Source organism: Drosophila tropicalis, unplaced genomic scaffold (assembly GCF_018151085.1).
Source record: "Drosophila tropicalis isolate 14030-0801.00 unplaced genomic scaffold, ASM1815108v1 contig_463, whole genome shotgun sequence".
NCBI classification, from domain to species: domain Eukaryota; kingdom Metazoa; phylum Arthropoda; class Insecta; order Diptera; family Drosophilidae; genus Drosophila; species Drosophila tropicalis.
Window position 1 is genome coordinate 7,150 of NW_027172929.1, and position 22,263 is coordinate 29,412.

Consider the following 22,263-nt stretch of genomic DNA (forward strand, 5'->3'; position numbering starts at 1 on the left):
ACGAAATGAAAATGGCCGTGCAAATGAGGGAAAGGGAAGATAGAAGTGAAAGGGAGAGGCTGGGTTAAAAGGATTCCATTTGTTTAAGGCAGCGAAGCCCGAGCAAATTGTCGAGAGAGTCGTTAAATTGTTTTCATTATCTCTAGGATAATGACTTTCTCCCTTTTTCCTACCTCATCTTCCCGCACTCGCTAGCTTGCTCTCTATCTCTCTGTCTCGCTTCTCCCCGCTGTCAATTAAAACCGCAATGCAAATGAGTCGACCAAGTCCTTGACTAGTTTTTGTGGTTGTCCTCCAAAAATGAGACGGACCCCGAAATCTTGGCCTCCCATCAGGCGCAACCAATAGATGAAATATGTAAAACATGCTGCATATCCTTCTTTGGTCGAACAGGACCTGCTTTGGTGTTTGCTTTAGCTCAACGTGTTTCCGTTTCATTTGTAATTAATTAAATTACTTCCGCTTAAAGTAAGCCAACAGACAGGCAGAGAGAGAGAGAGAGAGAGAGAGAGAGAGAAAGCTAGCGAACGAGCGATTGCCCAACCCAATCTCAAACTCAAACTCAGTCAATCCTCCTGCGCCCTGGCCTCGACTTCTCAATTACGTCGACTCCAACCCCTTGCCCCAATCACTTCACGTCCTTCGTCCTGCCATCCCCATTGGAGCCTGCTGCTGCTGCTCCTTTTCTGTATTCTGTTCATTGCGAAGTAATTAAGAAGACATTTCACTTGGGCATCCTTTAATCTGTGCGTTTTATTTGTGGCCTCTCTTCCTCCCAAGCTCCCCACTCCTCTCTTTCTCTGTCTCTATCGTTGTTTTCATGCTGTTCCCTGCACTTTGTTTATTTTACTCCTTAATGCAATCGGGCTTTAATCTGTTGTGTTGTATTCTGGCTTCACTGGATCCTTTTTCTTCCACTTCCTCCAACCTCTCTCTCTCTCTCTCTCTATCTCACTGTGTGTGTTTGTGTGTGTGTGTGTGTGTGGAAAGGAATACGCTTGATTAGTCACCTAATGAGGTGTTGACTATGGCAACGACAACAAACGTCTCCGGTTCAGCTATGGGTAAGAGAATAGAGGAATAGAAAAACATCAGGATAAATTCTACTAGAATCTGCTTTAATTAAATCTAAAAATAAATCTTTTACCTTGCCTTTATCCTCCTAAACATACATACATACATATATCCAATATTTTGTCTATTTTTGTCTATTTGCAGTCCATGTTTGGCCATTAGAAATCTAGCCAACTGTTAACTCTTTGCTTCGATGAAAAATTTGATTGACCCAAAACTGGCTGAAGAAGAAGCAATGTGAGTAGAGAAAGAAACCGATGAAACGAAAAACCAAACACAAAACTAACAATCCATTTACCACTCCAATCCGCTCCGCTCTCTAAACTAAAACAAAACTTTGAATTTGGCATTGAAATGGCAAAATCAAATTTGGCCCACTAATTTTCACTTTCAAACTATTGCTAAATTTAATGCAAAATGCACATTATTAATCCATGACTGACCAATTTTTCAAAAGCATAAATAAAAAATCATAAGAACTTGCGTTATAATTTAAGGGAATTTAGTCTAAAAAATTTATAGTAGAAAATTCTAAAATGAAAATGATCTTCAACTTGGCAATGTTTGTTATACACGAGGACCAAGCTAAGTAACCAAAGTCCTTCTGCCTGCTGCAATGTAATGACTCATGATTCTTCTAAACGTCCAAGTCTCTATTTCTCTTTTTCGAACAATATTCAACGTCCTGTTTATAATTTTGATGACATTCAAAAGAAGTTAAGTAAAATTGCAACAACAGAAAGATATTGCTTTTCAAATTTACTCATGATCTTCTATGTAAAAGGACTCAAAGGACATTCGGCTTAAAGGTTATATGAAACCTTCAAGGAGATCAAAATCTAGACAGTTTCTATAAAAACTTTTAAAACTGTGGGAAATTCCCTCTTTTTCCCTCCATATCAATCACTGAATATTGAAAAATTTGTAAAGTTTTTCAAGTTGTTTTAAAATTAATTGAATTGCGTTAATAAATTGGTCAAACATGGGTTAACTTGTAGAGAGTGAAAAGTTAAAATTTAATTACAATCAAAACAAACAAACAAAAAAATAAAACACATCAAAATTGAGTTTAATATATTTTCAACAATTTGTTTTTGTTTTCTTTTCATTTTTTGTTTTTTTTTTTTTTTCGTATCTTCTTTGCTATTTTCATGGAAATTCGAACTGCAATTGGCAACACACCAACAACAACAACAACAACAAAAATTGTTTCAACTAATTGGCAACAACGAAATGCATGTGAAATCGAACACGAAACATGTTCTCAACTGTAAAATTTTTGGCTAAACGAAATCAATAATCAAAATCGAATAAATGGAAAATTTTACACGACCAACAACCAATGCAACTACCTTGCCACGCCCCCCACCCTTCCTCATCCCCTCTTCGATACACCTCGAAAACTGGTGATTTCTCTATACTGAATCACCACCACCCCCCACCATGAATCGAATCAACATACCAAAATGTAATGGGATTACATGGTCACAACAACAATAATCACCACAATAACAACAACAACATACAAACAAACAACAAACATCATCATCATCATCATGAATAACCTGCAAATCCTATGAATCCTGTGACGTCATAAATGCAAACCCTTGGCCCAAAACATTCAATCCCCAATCGTTCAATCGTTCCCGCCCCTCGGCCGTGTCTTTTACTCTATCTTTTTGTTTTTACCCTCTTTTTTCAATTTATGTGCATTTTTGTGGCTTGCTATCATCACCCCACCCACAACACACCACCCTCGGTTCTGTTCCCCGTCCCGCTCAATTCATAACCATCTGACCCCGTCTACTTCCTTTCCTCCCTTTCACCTTCCCCTCCCAATCATTTTATGCATTTTCGCTTTCTATATGCTTTATGCTCCCCTCTTCAACCATCGTCTCTTGGTATCCATATCGTCTTTTACCAAATGAAATTTGCTTTTTCTGTTTATGCTTCACGCTTTCGATTTTTGTTTTCCTTTCTCTTCCATTCCAAATACCAAAACTCCTCGTAATCCCACAACCCCCCTCTTGCATAACTGCTTTTTGGGGGGCTCTTGCAAAATGCGAAAACTTTTTGCGTTGCCAATTTCCGCTTGAATTAATTCTGTGTGTGTTTAAATCGCGCGCGACTGCAGTGAGTGAGGCAAGTGAAGTATTCCCTGCGGCTCCCCATTCAACGCAAAACAGCAGCAACAAAAAAAGAATTAATAAAACGCGGGGGTGGATTTTGAATGTGTTTGTTGGTGGTCGGTCGCTAGCTGGTCGGTCACACGCAGTGCGACAAAAAGCCGCCGCCCGCAGCGTTTTCATATACCATACATACATATACATATATGTATATGCCGCATTACCAAAGCTGCTGCTGCCGCCAATGCCGCCGACGACCAGCCAGGCCAGTAGTCACATAATTCAAGCAAGAATACTGACAAAAGTTAATGCCCAGAAGCAGCAGGAGCAGCACCAATAGCAACAACAACAGCAACAACACCAACAACAACGACAAAAGCCGCAATGATAACCAACAATAATTTGGATTATGACAAGAGAGGAATGAGAGGAGGAATGGTTGGAGGTGTGGGCGGTGGTGTTGGTGGCGTGGACAGTGCCAGCAGCAGTAATAACTCCTCACCCACAGCAGATACATCGAATTCCAATACCAACTCAAACTCAAATTCAAATTCAAATTCATCTTCCTCATCAACAAATCATTCGCATTCGTATTTCAATCGATTTGATAATCGCATTGCGGCCAATTTGGCTGCCGTACTAACTGGAGCCGGTTCACGTTTTCGATCCTCATCGAATGATAATGCCAGCAGGACGAGAACTAAAGCCACAGCGACGACTAACACAACAACAACAGCAATAGGATCAGGAACAGCATCTACAATTATAACTACACCACAAATGGGTCGTCGTCGTCCTTTACAACTATTTTCACAGGCAAATTTCAAGTAAGTTTTTTAGAATGCAAATTTAACATTGAACTTTTTATCCTTCTCTATGTGTCTTTCCTACAATATCCTTTTGTTTGGATCAATCATCTGCTTAAATCATATCCATTGTCGCAGACACTTATCAACACACTTTATATACACAATATGATGAAATAAAATCATAACTCCATATGATTTATTAATCGTGTTTGGTTTATTCACTTTTCAAGCTGCAATGACAATGAGAAGGTGGCCCAAACCCCCAGTTCGGATGAGGATAATTCACCAACTGAACTGAATAATTGCAAACGTTTAACGGATAAACCACCCTTGGTAAGTCGTAAAACAAAAGAAAACACACAGCAACAACCTTTTTTTATTTTAATGTCAAAAAACAAGTTTTATTGGAAATTTGAAATATTCGCAAGGTCCTTTTTTGGTTTGATTAAAATTGTCTTGGCCATTTTCTGACCCTCTTGAAAAAATACGAGCGAAATTTTTGGAAGGATATTGAAAATCTTTGATGCAGATCGATAATTCTGAATCTGAAGGATCAAAAATGGTACGTCCTGTCCAAATTGGTCAATGTCCTGTCGAAATATGGGCTATATAAAATAATCCTTTTTCGTTTTTTAGCTCTAAAAACCGCAAATTCTGCCTCAGGACGAAAGGACTTGTTTCCCGAAAAAAGTCCTTGATGATCTCTACAGATTGCCATCAAAAAAAGTTGGTGTCATCTAGGAATGCAGTTTATGAAATTGACTAAGAAGGACCTTTTTAGCCGCTTTTGTAAGGACATTCCAGGACCTTGTGATAGAAGTCGATGGGGATGAAAAAGGACTTACATCTGGCCAAAGAACATCCCGATTATCCCAAAAACAGCCGAGTTATAGCAGCAGTTTTCTGATTTTTGTACTTGTTATATTTAAGTGAACATTTTATATTGCATACTTTTGGGGTTAATAATATGAATTTTTTAAAAAAGTGTTGCCTACTTATTTGGGTTTAAAAAGAATTAACGAATATTTCGCATGTCCTTTGATGAATCAGGACGAAAGTTGTGTCAATCGAATCCTTTCGTTAAGGATAATATGTTAAAAGGACATACCGATAGTCCTGCAGGGAGCTGAGATATTAAGGATTTTATATTTTATTGATTTTGTTGCATACTTTTAGGCTAAAGAGCGTATTTAAGATCCTCGAAAAATTTTTGTTGCATACTTTTAGGCGGTCGGCATTGTGGGGTACAAAAATTAATTTTTGTTGCATACTTTTAGGCGTTTGAGCTTGTGGGGTACAAAAATTAATTTTGTTGCATACTTTTAGGCGTTTGAGCGTGTGCAAAGTGGCACAAGGTCAAACGCCTAAAAGTATGCAACAAAAATTAATTTTTGTACCCCACAAGGCCGACCGCCTAAAAGTATGCAACAAAAATTAATTTATGTACCCCACAAGGCCGACCGCCTAAAAGTATGCAACAAAAATTTTTCGAAGATCTTTTAAGGCCTAAACGCCTAAAAGTATGCAAAAAACCGGAAATTCACAAATTCCTTAATATCTCAGCTCCTCGCAGGATTATCGGGATGTAATTTTTACAGATTATTGTCCTTGATGAAAGGATTCGTTTGACACCACTTTCGTCCTGATTCATCAAAGGACATGCGAAATATTCGATAATTCCTTTTTAACCCAAATAAGTAGGCAACACTTTTTAAAAATTCATATTATTAACCCCAAAAAGTATGCAATATAAAATGTTCACTAAAATATTACAAGTACAAAAATCAGAAAACTGCTTATAACTCGGCTATTTTAAGGATAATTCTGATGTGCTTTGGCCAGATGAAAGTGCTTTTTAGTCCGCATCGACTGAGATCACAAGGTCCTTGAATGTCCTTCGAATAGCTGAGAACAAGGACCTTTTCAGAATCTTTCATGTCCTTCATCTTTAGATGACCCCAACTTTTTTCATGCCAATATGTGGAGATCATCAAGGACATCAAATGTAGCTTTGTCCTTTCGTCCTGCGGCAGGATTTGTGGATTTTAGAGCTAAAAAACGAAACAAGGATTATTTTCTCGAGCTTATAACTTCGTAGGACATTGACCGAATTCGACAGGACATACCTTTTCTGGTTCTCCAGGATCAGGACTATCGAACTGCATTCAAGGATTTTCAATATCCTTCCAAAAATGTTGCTTGAATTTTGGTAAGGGGGAGAGTCAGAAAAATGGCCAAAAATCGCAAAAATACAAGAAATATCCTTGTTACTCAGCCATTTCAAGGACGATCAGGATGTCCTTTGGTCACATTGTAGTCCTTGGTGATCCGCATCGACTGACACTATCAGATCCTGGAATGTCCTTTTGGGAGCTGAGATAAAAGGACTTTTGTGTTTGACGAAAAAAGGCAAATATCTTGCGAGTCCTTTGAAGGATCAGGACGAATCTGATGTCAAAAGATTCGAATCATCAAGGACTATAGTTGGTGCAAAGGACATGGCTGTAGTCCTTCGGATAGCGGAGATATTAAGGATTTTGTAGTTTTCCTCAGATTTTTTTGTCCTTTGCTTCAATTTGGGACTTGGAAAAAATTAGAAGTCCAAAATTCAGAAAACTGCTCATAACTCGGTCATTTTAAGGACGAGAGGAATGTCTTTTGGCGTGAGGAAGCTCCTTTTACCATGTGCATCGATTTACATTCTCAGGTCCTTGAATGTCCTTCGAATAATTGAGAACAAGGACCTTTTCAAAATCTTTCATGTCCTTCATCCTTAGATGACCCCAACTTTTTTTCATGCCAATATGTGGAGATCATCAAGGACATCTCGAGAAGCCATGTCCTTTCGTCCTGCGGCAGGATTTGTGGATTTTAGAGCTAAAAAACGAAAAAAGGATTATTTTCTCGAGCTTATAACTTCGCAGGACATCATCCGATTTCGACAGGACATACCTTTTCTGGTTCTCCAGGATCAGGACTATCGAACTGCATTCAAGGATTTTCAATATCCTTCCAAAAATGTTGCTTGAATTTTGGTAAGGGGAGAGTCAGAAAAATGGCCAAAAATCGCAAAAATACAAGAAATATCCTTATTACTCAGCCATTTCAAGGACGATCAGGATGTCTTTTGGTCAGATGATAGTCCTTAATGAACTGCTTCGACTGGCACAAACAGATCCTGGAATGTCCTTCGGGTAGCTAATATAAAAGGACTTTTTTGTATAAAGAAAAATGGCGAATATCTGGCGAGTCCTTTGAAGGATTAAGACGAATCTGATGTCAAAAGATTCGAATCATCAAGGACTATAGTTGGTGCAAAGGACATGGCGATAGTCCTGCGGAGAGCTGAGATATCAAGGATTTTGTGGTTTTATCCAGTTTTTCTGCCACTTGGTTCAATTTGGGAATCGGAAAATATTACAAGTGTACAAGATTACAAAAGCACTTGTAATTCTGTCATTTTAAGAACGAGGGAGATGTCCTTTGGCCAAATAGAGGTCCTTGTTCATGCGCGCAAATTGACATCGCCAGGTCCTGTTATGTCCTTTTAAAAGCTAAAGAAAAGGATATTTTCGGAAAAGTTATGGAAACCATAAAAAAATTAATCGATCTCTTTACGATTTATCTATTTCAATAACACACAGGGTGTTTAATAGTTCTTGAAGACCCGCTTTGTGAGTGTGAAGTGAGAAAGGACTTCTTTGTTTGGAGCTCCCATGTTTCGAATCTGTAATGCAATAAAAGGTTACAAAAATATTAGATAAATACTTTTGGGTAATAAGGACCATTTGAAAACTGTATGTATAAGTTGGACAACTCCTCACCTGTAATCAGAATAATTGTTATGGCAAATAAGTCTTAGTAATCATCATTCTGATAGTCCTGCGAGACCTCTTCGCTGAGCAACAAAGGGTACTAAATTCAAATTGCCATTTTTTTAACCCACGCACTCTTATCGAGTCCATCCACATGGAACCTAAATAAATATATTTCGAAATTAATAGTGAGAAATCTTTAAAAAGGACTAGGATACTTCTGGAGTCGCAGGGCGAGCGAGACTTTTATGAATTATGAATGAAATTACTTGGATTGTCGATTAAATAAAGTGATGGTTAATAGGTTTTTGTAAACTGAAAAGAGGGTAAACTTCTGCTTTCGTTTGCATTGATGAGCTCATCAAAACCTATGACCATCGTAGCAGCGATTGAAGAATTTTTTACATTTTCGCTTGTAGTTTATTAGGTTTTTGTCGGCTTTGACTTTGATAAGGGTGCGGCAGCGGCAGCGGCGGCGGCGGCGTCAGCGAGAAAACTTCAAGCACATTTATTGCTCTTTGGCAATTTGCCGAATTATGGTTAAAAGGAGCAAAGAAAAAAATATGGGGAGAAACGAGGGAAAAACTTGCCGAAACTTTTTTCCCTTTTTGGGGTCTTAACCCCTTAAAGCTTACAGTCCATTTGCTGGCTGATTCTTTCGTTGTTCTTTGTAGCTGCTGCTGCTGCTCTTATTGTTGTTGTTGTAGTGTCTTTTGTTCGTCATAACACGTAGGATGCTCCAAATGTTTATCAAATGTTTTGCTGCACCCCTCAAAACCCCGCCCCCTTTCCCTTTTCACTTCTCATACTTTGTGTGTGTCACGTGAGTTCGTTCGGTTGGTCCTTGGCGGCATTTGAACCAACAAAAAGTTTGCGAATGCAAAAACTTTAGCCTTTTTCCATTTTCATCGTAGAAGAAACCGAGTTCAGTTCACTTGAGTTGAGGCTGAAGGCACGTTGTTTTCATAAATTTTGACGCCTTAAATATTCATACATACAATACATCGTCCATAGAGAAAATGTGAGAGAGAAAGAGAATGGGAGAGAGAGAGAGAGGGACTGGCAGCTGTGCTCAGTCGAGCATATAGTCTATGCGATAAGTACGTGCAAAGTTTATTCATATGAGTTGAAGTTAAGACTTCTGAGCCACGACGTTGCTGCGAATCCGTTATATTTCCCATTCGTACACTGACCAAAAAATATGGACCATCGGGAACCACCCTGAAACACTGATCCACCAGTCAAGTCTCTTTTATGCTAAATATTAGTAAAATGGAAATTAACAAATCGGCTAAGAAATGGTCAAATTAGAGCTCAGAAAAGATGATGATCCTTGATGAAATTCGGGTTTGGAACATTTTTCTGTCAGTGTAGGTATTTGTGTGTCTCTTATTTATGAGTGCAATGCGACTGTGACTCCGATTCCGACACCGACACGAAGTCTTCATGCAGCAAGCAGCATTATGATGATTACGTTTTTGTGAACTAATGGGCCTCCAAATGGGATATATGCATGCATGTGTGGTAACGGTAGGAAGGATATTGTATACACACACCCACACACACACACACACACAGGCATACACACTTTGAATCAAGGTTACGATCGAATCCACCGTGTTGCACGAAGAAGAATAAGAAAGGCAAGAAAACACATCAAGAAAAAACGTAAAACACTTTGAGAAATTGAATGCTCTCACTTCTCAGTGTGTGTGTCTCTTCTCTCTCTCTCTCTCTCTGGATAACATGGAATGTGGGAAAGGGGTCACAATCGAAAGCGAAAAAGCAATCAGTTTCGGCATCTAATGGCAAACCATAAATATTTGTCAGGCTTGCCAAGGACATGCAGCAATATGCTGACAAAAAAACAAAAACCGAACGAGCAAAAAAAAAAAAAACAGAAAGGGTTGAAAAGCTTTCGTTTTCGTATTGATATTGGAAATGGTGATGGGGTCACATAGAGGGCTGGGTGGGATTGGCATTGGGGTTTTGTGGCATGAATTTTGTTCATATGCCCTTGTTTTGTCAATAAATCAATTTTTGCTATAAACATAACACGCAGGCGGCAGCCTGGCACGATGAGCAACAAAAAACAAAAGTAAGAGGAGAAGCTTATCCTTTCCCTCATTCCATCAGGATTTCTGCCCTCCTTCTGGTTCTTTGTTTTGTCGTTTTGCATAGTTTTTCAATATTGTATGTTGTTTCGGGGCCTGTCTGTGTCGCCCCGCCGCCATGCCTTTGCACCCTATGGCCGCCCCTCTGGCTGTCAATAACATCATTCTCTTGCCGGTTGCAGAGGGCGATAAGCAAATTAATTTTTTGATAGGCAGCAGCAGGCAGAAGAACCACCACGATGATGTTGATGATGATGGTGAAGAGAAGGTGGAAGGTGACGGCAGGCGGCAGGGTATCCTACTTCCCTCTAATTGTGGCCCAGAGGCAACATCGTCGTCATCGTCTGCTTGGTTGACTGATTCAATTTCAGATAAGCAAAATAAAGCAGAAGCAGCGGCGGCATCGAGCACATGCGACCAAGAAGAGAGCAGAGCAAAGAGCCAAAAACGAGAAGCTAGAGTCAAAAGACAAATGTGATGCCACATTATGCAGTTTTTGGTACGTCGCCCGCATAACAAGAATCTACCTCACTTGCCCCACTCGCTCTTTCGACTGCCCGGAAATCACTCGATTCTTGGCTCGACTCTACAGTACAGGGTCTGGGTTCCAGTTTGGGCTCTGGCTCTGTTCTCTGGTTCTGGCGTTGATGCATCGACTGAAACTGTTGACTGGTTGCCCCGCTAAATGTTTGTTTAGCAACTGCAACTGGCAACGTGGCAAAGGATATATCCTTCTCATCCTGACATTGAGCGACAGTTCAGCCATATGATGTCTGTGTAGGGTATGGGCTATATGGGTGTGTGTGTATTTGAGTGGGTGTGGCTGTATGTGGCCGGAGATGCGTCACGCCTACTTCAACCAGTGTATCCATGATATGACATGAGTACAAAATTTATACACACATGTATATATATATATATGTATATACATATGCAAAATGTTTTCCGGCTACAAAATGCCATAAATTATATGCTATACACACTAGGGATGACATCGTGATTCCACACGCTTGCCAACGGTGTTGAATTAATAACAATATTGGCTTAAATTCGTAAATCGTCGGGGTCACCAAATATTTCATAAGATTCCAGATGTGCAAATTACTAAACTATTAAAAGACTGTAGTCATCGTTTTGAGTATTGACTGAGATATATAAAACCTTCTTAGTTATTTGATTACCCAAACGTTTATAACCATCAATGAACGTCGGGGTCACCAAATATTCTTTAGATTAGTGCACTTTCACCTTGAAGAAAGCTTTCACATTTTCAAAGGTGTAGAACTTAAAAAGTTATAGTTCATTCATTTCTTTTTAATTCTGAGACAGTTTTTGGGAGATGACATAAAAATTTGTTACATCGACTTCGAAGGGACTCACGCTCACATCCATAAAGTACAGCATGTTTGCATGTTTGATTTAAACTTATTTGACTTATGCCTCAGCCTTTTGGTTTGAGGTTTTTTGGGTTTGTGTGTGTATGGGCCTCCCCTTAAGCGTGCCAGTTTATTAAATTTGCATAAATGTTGAGCATTTTGTTGATATTTTTGCTAAGCACGTAGGATCCAGTCCGGCCTTTTGGCCATTCGTGCTCCTGCACTCATTCTACAACTCATATTTCTCCTATCCCCCCCTATCCCCTTCCCCACCACTGGCAACATCTGGTAATAATGTCCAACTGGCCAAGTAGTTCATTAAAAACGTAAAACAAGGACGAAGAACAAGGCAATTAGTACATGGCAGCAGATTTGAATTATAGCAGAAAAAAAAAAAACAACAAATAAAGGAGAGTAATGCTAAACATCACAATAGAAGGCGAGGCCACAAGAGAAGTTCCGCCTCCAAAAAATTCGCCACAAAGCACTGAGAAACCTTAATCATGCCTCATTTCCTTTCCTTTCCAAAACCAACAGAACACACACACACAACAACACAACACATAACAAATACAAAAGAAATGAACTCCGCCACACTCTTCGGGCAAACCACCCTAAACCAAAAAAAGAAAAACGAAAGCCTGTAGTACAAATCTCTGTGCAATGCGCCGTGAAATATGCAAACAATGTTCCTGCTGCTGTAAGCAGCCTAAAAGTATGCAGCGTTCTTTTTAAATTATGCAGCAAAACGGGCAAACAATTGCTGTCAGCAGGCTCTTCGCCTTCGCTCCGCTTTCCTAACAGCTTTCTACGCTCTCTTTTTTAGTCAGGTAGAAAAGCTGCCGCTGCCGCTGCTGCTGCTGCTGCTGCCTTTACCGCCATTCTCATTGTCAATGTCGCCTTAAATTATGCCAAAAGAGAGCAAGGGCGCTGAGGTGAGGTGAAGTGAGGTGATGGGATGATGGGATGATGGGGTGTTGGTGGTGATGGTAAGGCGTTGAACATAGTATAGCCACAGGCAAACACAACAAGGACGAGAAACGGCGGATGGCGGACGGAGGACGGGGGACTAAGGACGAATGACGGTTTAGGTTAGGGAAAGCTAGACTGTAGTCTACTTTCAGCTAGACATCCATTGTACCAGAGCTGGGCCAGACTTTTTCAAAGCCACTGACCCCGAAAAACGAGGCAAAGGGAAACACGATCTTAACATGCGCGCACAAGTGCATCTGAATTATCGCCATTACTGCCTTTTGATACCGCTCAAAGAGTATACATCAAATGCAGGGTATGCTCGTTCCATCGAAGCGTATTCTCATAGAGAAAAGATGTTTAATTGGTTATCCAGAAGTAATATTGCACCCAATAGGGAATGCTCTCAGTTAAAGAGAAGCCTATGAATATATGGATCCGCAGTTGACATTTTCTATTACATTTTTCATGTAATGGTAATTTTCCTAGTCGATTTCTCATGCCTGGGCAATGTGCTCGCTTGTTCTACTTAGTTTTCTGTTTTTTTTTTTTTTTTTTTTTACTCTCTCTTTGCCATTTTGTCTGTAGTTGGTCCTTGGTCCTGCGGCACATTTCCGCTTAGCACGCCACTTCCGCCGCATCCGACGCCTGGCCATTTTGGCTATGCAACATTTTTAGAAATTCGCCGCGTGCTTCTCGGTTGCAATGTGAGTCTGCCACGAATTTATGCGCCAGCCTCTTCTTTTGTGCACTTTGCGCTGCTCTTCTGCCGCCTCCATCAGCGCCTCCATCTTTGCTGTAGCAGCATTGCCTGCTCTCCATGTCTCTAGTAATTCCTAGTCCAAGCATCCGCTTCCTGTTTAAGTGTGCAGGCCGAAAAAAAGTTTCAGTTGCTCTTTTTGTCAGCTAAATTTTTTCCACTTTTTCGGTCTACCGTTTTTTTTTTCCCTTTTTAATTTTTTTTTCTTTTTTGTCTCGTTGCGGTTTTTAGTAATAAATTCTTTTTTTGCTTCGTCTGTGGCTGCCGGGCACGCCCCACGCCCACGCCCATATTCAAGGATGTTGCTGATCCTAGTCGGCTTACAAGGTGTTTAAATTGTAGTTAATTTTCTTGCCACTTGAACGCCTCAGTTATCCTTTTTTTTCGTTGCCGTTCTTTTTGAGTTGGGATTCAGGCGGCTATAACTTTAAAGTCTTCTCTCTTTTATCTGTCTATTCACAGGTCAAACGTCTAACCATGGGTCTACTACGTCACAACGAGGAGTCACGCCCATTGGTGGCCAATGTAATGCCCTTAAGCGCTGCATTGCTGCAGTTGAAGAACGAGGAAAGCCATCCCATGTACTCGAACGGTTATATCAATGAGGACTCCTATATTGATAGCAAATTTGGTGATTCATGTCGCCAGTCCTTGACAGCCATTCCCATGCTGGACAATGTCAATTTGAATGATAATAATGAATTCAATCTTAAGAAACGTTATCTCCGAGAGACTAGTAGCGGTAAGTTCTAATTGGTGACCTCGACGAGTGAAACTAACTTTATACATAGCTGATTACCATAATGGTAAACCCGTGCCTAACTATTTTAATTCTTAAATTGTTTTTACCACTATTGGCTCATTATGTTTGCAGCCAATTCAAGTCCCAAAATTTTTGCCAATCGCTTGAGAATAAATAATGCTTTAGCATCGGGAACAGGAGCCACCGCTCAGCGTAGCAACAGCTTAGCCAATACTCATTGCAATACGGCAACCGATGAGGAAGAGGAAGCTGATCTTAAGGATGCCTGTTGGTATCAGGCTGGCATATCGCGAGACATTGCCATCGAAGTGTTGCAAAGCAAAAGTCCCGGAGCATTTCTAGTACGAAAGAGTAGCTCCAAGCCGGGATGTTATGCTCTGACCTTACGTGTACCCTCACCACCAGGACCCAAGATAGCCAACTATATCATATTACGTTCCCCACGAGGCTATAAAATTAAGGTGAGATAGAGAGAGAGCGAGAGGAATGCTACCTCTGGCCAGTTTATTAACTTAGATTGTAAACAATTTTTGTAGGGTTTTCGCAAGGAATTCTCCAGTTTGAAGGCGTTGATCACTCACCATTCGGTTATGCCCGAACTATTGCCCGTCCCTTTGGCCATGCCACGTCCCACCAATATGTCCTCGTCGCGCCGTAATTTAGATGACTTTGATACCTACGATTCACTGCAAATGCTTTTGAAATATCTAAGAGCTAAGAATCTGGAAACTGAACAGCAACAGCAGCAACCACAGTAATATGTATTAAACTTGTAGCACAAAATTGCAAACCAAAAAAAAAAAAAAAAAAAAAGCGAAATAATTTTGCTTCAAATATTTACTCTAACTATGTATATGTAAAACAAAATAAAATTGTGATACTCTCTCAAAAATAGAACAAAAAGAAAGAAAAAACAAACACACACACACTGCAAATGAAACGCCTAGCTGATAAATGGTGAAAGTATTTATAGTTTAGTTTAGTTGATATCATTTTTTTTTTACTTTCAGAACATGAAAGCTAAAGACAAAGAGGAAGAAAGTCAAAAAATATATAGATATAGATGGAGTTATGAAAAAGGTAAGCAGATTCTATCAGAGTTTGTGAAAAAAGAGCGTTTCGTGTCGTTGGAATATCAGATAGATTAGTTTGCCCATTTCTAATCAAGTTACTTGGGTTATGCCATAAATGAAGGGATTTCAGTAGATTTCTCTCACTGAATTTCGATTCGTCTGAAATGTCCGAACAAAACTGAATCAGCAGATTATGTAAAGCAACATTTCGACATTATCATCGAATACAAGAAAACAACAAAGACATCCACCAACAATTGCTTTTCTTCAAACTAAATTCTATTAAATCAGAAAACAAAGAATTAATTTTAAATGTGAAATATTCTTAGCAGTGCATTGGAACGGGTTACCCATACGAACCGAAACAAGTCGTATAGTTTGCAATTGCCTGACTCTTAGCACACATTTTCAAACTGCAAAACCTTGAGTAAAGCAAACATTTTCATAAGTATAAAAAATTCGATATATCTAATTAAATAAATAAGCAAAATTAAAGAAAAATCTATGTTAAATGTTGTTGCCGCTTCAATTGTTAAGCATTAAAGTGAATAATATTATTATGATCTACATATACATAAACTGCAAACAATTTTTTAAATTTAAGCAAATAAAACCTAATAAAAAAATAAAAAAAAAGAAAACAAAAAAAAAAAACACAAAAACCAAAAACAAAAGCAAAGAATATGTAAATAATTCACTCACTCACCGTAAACATAATTGAGTAAATAAAGTTGTTTAATTTATATAAAAAAAAAAGCAAGAGCACGATGCGTGTCTCTGTCTCTGTCTGTGTGTGCGTTTGAGTGTATTGGGGAGGTAATGGTAAATCATAATAATAATATGGGACTAACGAGTAATAATAATCAATTTTCTCATGGGCTCATTATGCAAATGTGCAAAGGCTGCGGCAGCTGCACAATCAAATAAATTTTCACACGTTAATTATAGTGAACGGAGAAAATAGCGACACAGTTTTTAAGGCTTTAAAATAAAAAATAACCCACATGAAATGAACCCAGAGGCAGGACCAACTTCATCCGTTCAGAGTATTGAAAGAAAACCTTTTCATCATATCGTTATGGAATCATTAAGAAGTCAAAAGGGGGACAAAAATATGTCCAAAAACTATATTCTAGGTTTGAAAATTTGATAGAAGAAAAAGGGACATAAAGTTAAGATTTGAAATTGATTGCTCAATTTGTCGGTTTGCTCACAGGTTCATTGATTGCAAAATAAGAAAGTAAATTTGGTATTCATTGATTATTTTAACTTTAAACTTTAAGTCCACACGAAGAGAAGAATGAAAGAAAGAGACACACACAGAGTAAGAAAGGACGAGAGGGACGGATCGGTGTGGAATTTACTTTAGCCGCCTAATCAGCATAATTATACAATTTTAATTTGCTAAAACTTTTAATCGAATGGCACACAGAAGGAAACCCCAAAGAGACAATGAGAGATAGATAGAGAAAGAGAGAGAGAGAGACAGAGATAGAGACTGAGAAAACAAGGAAAAAAGCACAAAGAAAAGTCTCGAGGAAAAATCAAAGTTCTGGTCTAGTCTAGGTAATCCTTTTTTTAATTGCAGATACGAGTTTTCCTCTTGTTTTTGTTACTGAAAAACTTTTCCTAGCCAAAGGCGTCAAAGCGTTGGCTCTTTTGGCCTTTTTCCCGCCCCTTTTTTCCTTTTTATTTCCGCTGCTGTTTTTCTGGGCAATTATTGGCCTGGCTACACATGAAAACGTGCGTAAATGAAATACTCGCACATTTAAATCATATGAAAATCAACTCGGGGTAAAAATGTCGCTTTTCCAGCATCACAGCATTATTTCGACCCGGGGCGGGGATGGCAATGCCATATCCCCGCTTTGGTCTCTCTCTCTGTCAGTCAGCTAAAACATTCATGGCCAAAAAAAAAAAAAAAAAAAAAGAAAAGTTTTCCTTGTCAATTTGAGAAAATTCCTTGCCCCTCGGTTTTATGTCTTCTGCTTTTTGTTGTTCTTTTGACAATTATAGCTACCCTGTAATCAAATAGGAATACCCGGCTTCTGCCTCATTTCATATGAAATGTCCCAACAATTCACAGTTCTAATCGTATACTAATGCAATACATTACAGACCAAATTAAATTCAAAGGGTTACCCAAATTAAAGAAGGTTAATGAAAGAAAATGTCCTTTTTTGATCAGCTTGAATGGAGCGGACAGTCTCCAAAATTACAAGTAGTAGGTAAATGGGTCTTCAATTCCATGCTTAAGACATATTTGTGTAGAATATTTTTCTATTAAATATTTAATAAGCCAAAAGTGGCCGAAACGTAAACAACAAATGTTGAAAATCAATTACGAATCATCATTGAAGGAAGGAAGATTGCAGAATTGAAATTAATGTTGAAGAAAAATGAGGGAGAAAAGTAAAAGTTGAGGGAGAAATAAGACCTAAGAGGTTTATGCCCATTGAAAACTTTTTAATTGAACACGCCCATAATGAGAGGGCCACTCTCTCATCATAGACAAAGGCAAATAAAACAAAAAAAAAAAAAAAAAAACGATGCTGAGAAGGAAAATAATCGCTGAACAGAAAATATTCGGTATTTGTGCTCCCTCTCAAGTGCATCGGCAACATCCTTGTTCTTCTTGTTCACGTCGTCGTTTTCCATCATATTTGTATTATTTGCCAATGTTCTTTGCTTTCTGTCATCCCCACCAATACCCAGCGCCCACCACTCATCCAGACCCCCTACCCACTCCCCACTCCCTTCAGTTGCTTCCGATTTCAATTTATTTCTTTGTTCTCTCGACGACAAAAAATTATTGCCTTCATTTTGTAGGAAGATTATGATGATGATGATGATCATTAAGATGATGATGGCTTCTCTTTTGTGCTGCTCTTTACATTTGTAAAGTTTTTTCATTAGGCTAATTAAAAATGTTTGTGGAATGTCTTGAAAAGTTGCCATTTCTTTTCATTTTTCGGCAACACATGGCGTATGAGCAATAAGTGTTTTATGACTAGAAGGTAAATGCGTGTACTTAACAATTTCTCTGTCATAAATGGAACTGCAGCTGTCAACCACACTCAGGGCAATGACTTCTCGACGACGACAAGGACAAGGAGGATTCTCAACGGTGGCTAAAGAAAAGGTTACCTGATTAATCACGGATTTAAGTAAACTTAGTATCACTTCTATTAAAGTTCTAACAGTTAAATGAAAGCTTTAAGGCGCCAACTGAAGCAAAGGAAACCCTTCACCCCATTGGGCTGAATGGAGAAACGGAGAAAGGGGGTTGACAAATCGTTTGCCTCTGTTTCTGCTGCTGCTGCTTCTGGTGCATTTCTTTTTTATATTTTTCCATTTATTTGTTCGTTTGTTTGTTTGTTTTTCTACTCATTTGTTTCCGGGCGCCCCTTTTTATTTGGGTGAGGAGGTCCTTTCAGGTACTTATGCCATATAGTCGCTTCGTCGTCGTCGTTGTTGCTGTTGTTGTTGTTGTTAACGTCCTCGTCCATATAGTTGATCGAACTGCTTTGAGGCAGCTGTGTGGCATAAAGTGTTTTGCAAAAAGAGAGAAAAAATAAGTTTCAAGTGCCATATCACTTGAAATATATGTTTGAATTTGAATTTCTTTCCCCTCTTCCTCTCTCACTTGCTGGTCTGTTTCTCTTTCTCCTGGTCAATAGCATACAATTTGGGTTAGGCAAACAAGTAAACCGATTCTCAGTTTGGTTATGGTAAACATTATGGCATAATCACGGACCGTACTCACGTTCGTTTAACGTTCCACCATTGATGCCGTTACCGATGTCGATGTCGACGTCTGGTGCATTCAATTGGCCTAGGGGAACCATTGGCCAAAACTCTGCCAATTGGCCAAAAATGCCACACAAAAACATATTTGGCAACAGCCGCATGAGCCACGAGATGATGATGAGAAGGATGAAGAGCATGGAGGTGGCCATGGCGATAGCAATGAGGATGAGGTTGGTGGCCAAGTAACCACAAGCTGCTCTTGGGTCAATGTTGATGTTGTTGTTGATTTTACTGCAACAATTCGCTGGGGGTGGTTGACGGGAATAGGAATCTGAATGCTACTGCTGCAGTTTGCCAGTTAGAGTTTGTGCCATAAAATCAGACAGTCAATGAGCCAAATAGCCAAAATGGCCTGTTATTGTTATTGCCGCAGCGTTGGGCAAATTAATGAGGTGTCCTGCCTGGCATATCCTGCATGACTGCAGTTCTGTGTAATTGAGTATGCCAACTGGGAGACGAAATTGTTCCAATCATCAGGGACCAGAGGAGAAAGATGAGCATCGACAATTTGGGCCCAGCTTTAAGGTAACTCTTCATCTCGACCAATCTCTCTGCCGCTTTAATCTCTCAAAGTTTCATTTTTGCATAAAAACTCGCCAAAACTGGAGAAAAGTAAATGATTTTTTTCTCTTCTTTACATGAAAAACTTGGCTGCTGTTGGCGCTACGTTTTCTACTTTTCCTATTTCATTTTTTTTTTTTTTTTTTGGTTTTTTATTGTTTTTCCCTAGACTTTTACTCGTCTCGCCATTGTGTTTTGTAGTTTTAATGACAACTTCTACGAGTATGTCTCGGCCAGCAGTTGGCAATTGTCGCCTTAATGTCAATGTGCAGTCTTTTTCTTCATCTTCTTCTGTTCTCCAACCTCTTGCTTGTTCTTTATCCTTTTTTTTTTTTTTTTTTTTTTTTTTGTTAAGAAACTTTACAATTTTTATGTCCTTAGAAATGCTGAATTTTTAAGCAGATCTGTGTGTGGTCTTTTAAGTACAAGAAAAGAAGTTTAACAAAAAGTTTTAGTATAATAAAAAGGAAATTCTAAATACAAAGCTCCGCAGTTTCATTGTCACACACACACACACACATGCAGACATGAGAATGTCCCAAAACCTATTTGCAATCTGTACCCAGTATCTCAGTTTATGTTTTTTCTTTATTTTTTATTAGTTTGTAAAATATTTTACTAAACCGTTTTCTAATCGCAAAGATAATCTATATAAATTGTTGCTCGATATTTCAATAATTTTTGCTGACTTTTAAATTTTTCAATTCTTATAACTGAATTTTATTGCAATGTTTTTAATTTTGAAATCAAATTTAAAATTTACTTTAATTTACTTTAGAAATAATTTTGTGTTAAGACAATCCACCCTTAAATTAGACTGATAAGGTTATAAAATGCTAGAATATGGTCAAAGATGATATATATCAGATGAAAATCTTCTTGGTGGCATTTTTATTGTGCCTTGGTTTTTGTTCTCTTTTATTATGGCTGTCTCTCTATGGCTATAATGCTAACATGCTAAAAAAGTATGCAACATTAATGCACTACATACAGTTGGGCTAATGCAACAGAAAATACCAGAACAAGAGCAACAAAAACGGCAAAAGCAAAAGCTATGCCATCAACATCATGAATGAGAAATGGGTGGGAAGGAAAGAATGGGGCAGGATCAGGAGCAGGAGCTGGAGAAAGAGTAACAGATGAAACTGGCTCAGAGGTGGTGAGGCAAACAAAAGCCAGCTAAAGCAACAGTGGCAATAGCCCAGAATCTCTTTCCCACTATGTGTGTCTCTCTCTCCCTCTGCCTGTGTTCTTAGCCCACAAATGTACATACATAGAATTTTTGTTGCTGTTGCTGCGATTGTTGCAGCTGCCTTACACACACACACACACACACACTCCGTTTCCCTCTCTCTCCATCTGCCAGCTGGCTGGCTTTTTGTTTAATTCGTTTTTCTATTGTTCACACACATGCAAAGGACGTGGGGCGTGGAGCAGAAAAGGAGAAGCTGAGCCAAGAAGAGAACTTTAGTCCAAATGGCTTTGGTAACATTGTAAAATTGCATGAATGTGCCATCGGCATGCCCCCCGCTCCCTTGTCTCTTTCTGCACTCTCTTTGTCACCCCCTCTTGCTCACTCTTTTGCCCGCCACCTATATCCTATGTCTATGCAGATTTTTGCATAAAAGTTGAAAGCGACATTATTGAATATGCGTTGCGATGTGTCCCCTGTCCTCTCTATCTCTTCCCTCAACCCCATTGTTCCATTGTCCCATTGTTTGCATGTGTGTATGTGTGTTATTATTATTATTTTCTTTTTTTGGGCCCTGAAGAAGCTTAGTGTGAGAGTTTTGTTGAAATTTAGACAGGACATTAAAGCCATTTGGAAAGTAAGTAAGAGAAACATTCATTGAATGTTTAACACACTTCATCCTGCTCTATACACACACACACACACACACACACAGACACATACCTCTTCCTCTTTGCTTATTTATGTTACGCTTTCGTTTTGTTTGCCGCTTTGGCTAATAAATTAACAGCTTTACCTTTTGGCCCAACTGCAAACCAATAGCAATTTATCGCCAGCTACAAAGAAAGGCGGCACGTAGCAGCCCAGCCAGATGTAGGAGCAGAATGAAGATATAGGTGAAATATATAGAGGGGCTCGGGCTCTGACTCTGACTCGGGCTCTGGCTGACTGGCTGGGCTGAATAGGGGGGGATTTGCTTTTGCTTTGGTTTGGTTTGGTTCGAATGTGCTCACCTTATCGCCGGCTTAAAGCGACACGCACTGCCACAAAACGGCACCAGATACATAGTACACACATATGTACATACATATACATTTAGACGTGGGAAGGAGGTGGCTAGGTCGACTACTAGGATATGGCCAATAGTTAGTTGTTCTGGTCGGGTTTGAGAATGTGAACGCTTTGGCTCTTTGACTAACGAGGGGCGACAATAAAAATGGTCATGGCAATTGGCACATTGCGGTTTCCGCACAAAGTTAAAAGGATTTGCAATTTTAAATTATGGCCTAGGGAAGATATCGAGTGTGAAAGAGATAGAGACAAAAACAAATATGGCAAGAGAGAGAAAATGAGACAGAGAGGAAGAGAGAAAGAGTTGGGTTACATACATACATAAATACAGATGTACATAAATAACAACTAATATCTTTAACTGAAAGATAAGCTACAAATAGTCGCAAGCTTAAAATTGAATTCTTATAACGAAAACTTTGTCGTATTAATGTATTAAAAATATTCATTTTAAACTTACGTTCTGCCAAAAATTTAAAAAACAATAAAAAGAATCGTTATCATGGAAAGGTTTCCCATACCCCCGATTCCCAATACACTTTTTCTTTTCCCAGTGTATACATATTGCATTACATTGAAATAAACTCCAAAAACAAAGAAACAAAAGAGGTATGCCCATTGCGTGCAGCTCTTTTCGCTTTTTTGTGCTATTTGAGATTGCAGAGGAAACGCAAGAAAAGCCGTTGGATAAGGTGCCGTGCGGGTGGACGAGCTGAATTGGCTAGGTGGCCGTCCAGGAAATGCTTG

At 39.0% G+C, this 22,263-nt stretch overlaps 1 protein-coding gene and 1 long non-coding RNA gene across 3 annotated transcripts in view; one reads left to right on the forward strand and one right to left on the reverse strand.

Moving 5' to 3' along the window:
• The first annotated feature begins 1,218 nt into the window (after positions 1-1,218).
• Positions 1,219-15,394, forward strand: PVRAP (PVR adaptor protein). Of its 2 annotated transcripts, XM_068286935.1 has the most exons (6): positions 1,219-1,311; positions 3,209-4,027; positions 4,240-4,342; positions 13,509-13,788; positions 13,921-14,270; positions 14,346-15,394. In XM_068286935.1, exons 2-6 carry the CDS (start codon positions 3,585-3,587, stop codon positions 14,565-14,567), a joined length of 1,398 nt encoding a protein of 465 aa, XP_068143036.1. In that variant the 5' UTR covers positions 1,219-1,311; positions 3,209-3,584; the 3' UTR covers positions 14,568-15,394. The 2 variants fall into 2 exon arrangements, with proteins under 2 accessions (XP_068143036.1, XP_068143037.1); XM_068286936.1 differs by lacking the exon at positions 3,209-4,027 and having other exon boundaries at positions 1,222-1,311.
• Positions 7,055-22,263, reverse strand: part of LOC137574577 (uncharacterized) — a 39,144-nt gene continuing 23,935 nt past the window's right edge. Inside the window, exons 3-4 of the long non-coding RNA XR_011032017.1 lie at positions 7,834-7,985; positions 7,055-7,736 (exon numbers count right to left, since the gene is read on the reverse strand). This is a non-coding gene — a long non-coding RNA (uncharacterized lncRNA). The remainder of the gene's footprint in view (positions 7,737-7,833; positions 7,986-22,263) is intronic.

What these genes read in the sequence shown, in the direction of transcription:
- PVRAP (XM_068286935.1), top strand. Translation starts at nt 3,585, where the DNA reads ATGATAACCAACAATAATTTGGATTATGACAAGAGAGGAATGAGAGGA. An exon ending in TAACGGATAAACCACCCTTG is followed by an intron (nt 4,343 to 13,508) that starts GTAAGTCGTAAA and finishes GTCTATTCACAG; the next exon opens with GTCAAACGTCTAACCATGGG. An exon ending in TCTCCGAGAGACTAGTAGCG is followed by an intron (nt 13,789 to 13,920) that starts GTAAGTTCTAAT and finishes TTATGTTTGCAG; the next exon opens with CCAATTCAAGTCCCAAAATT.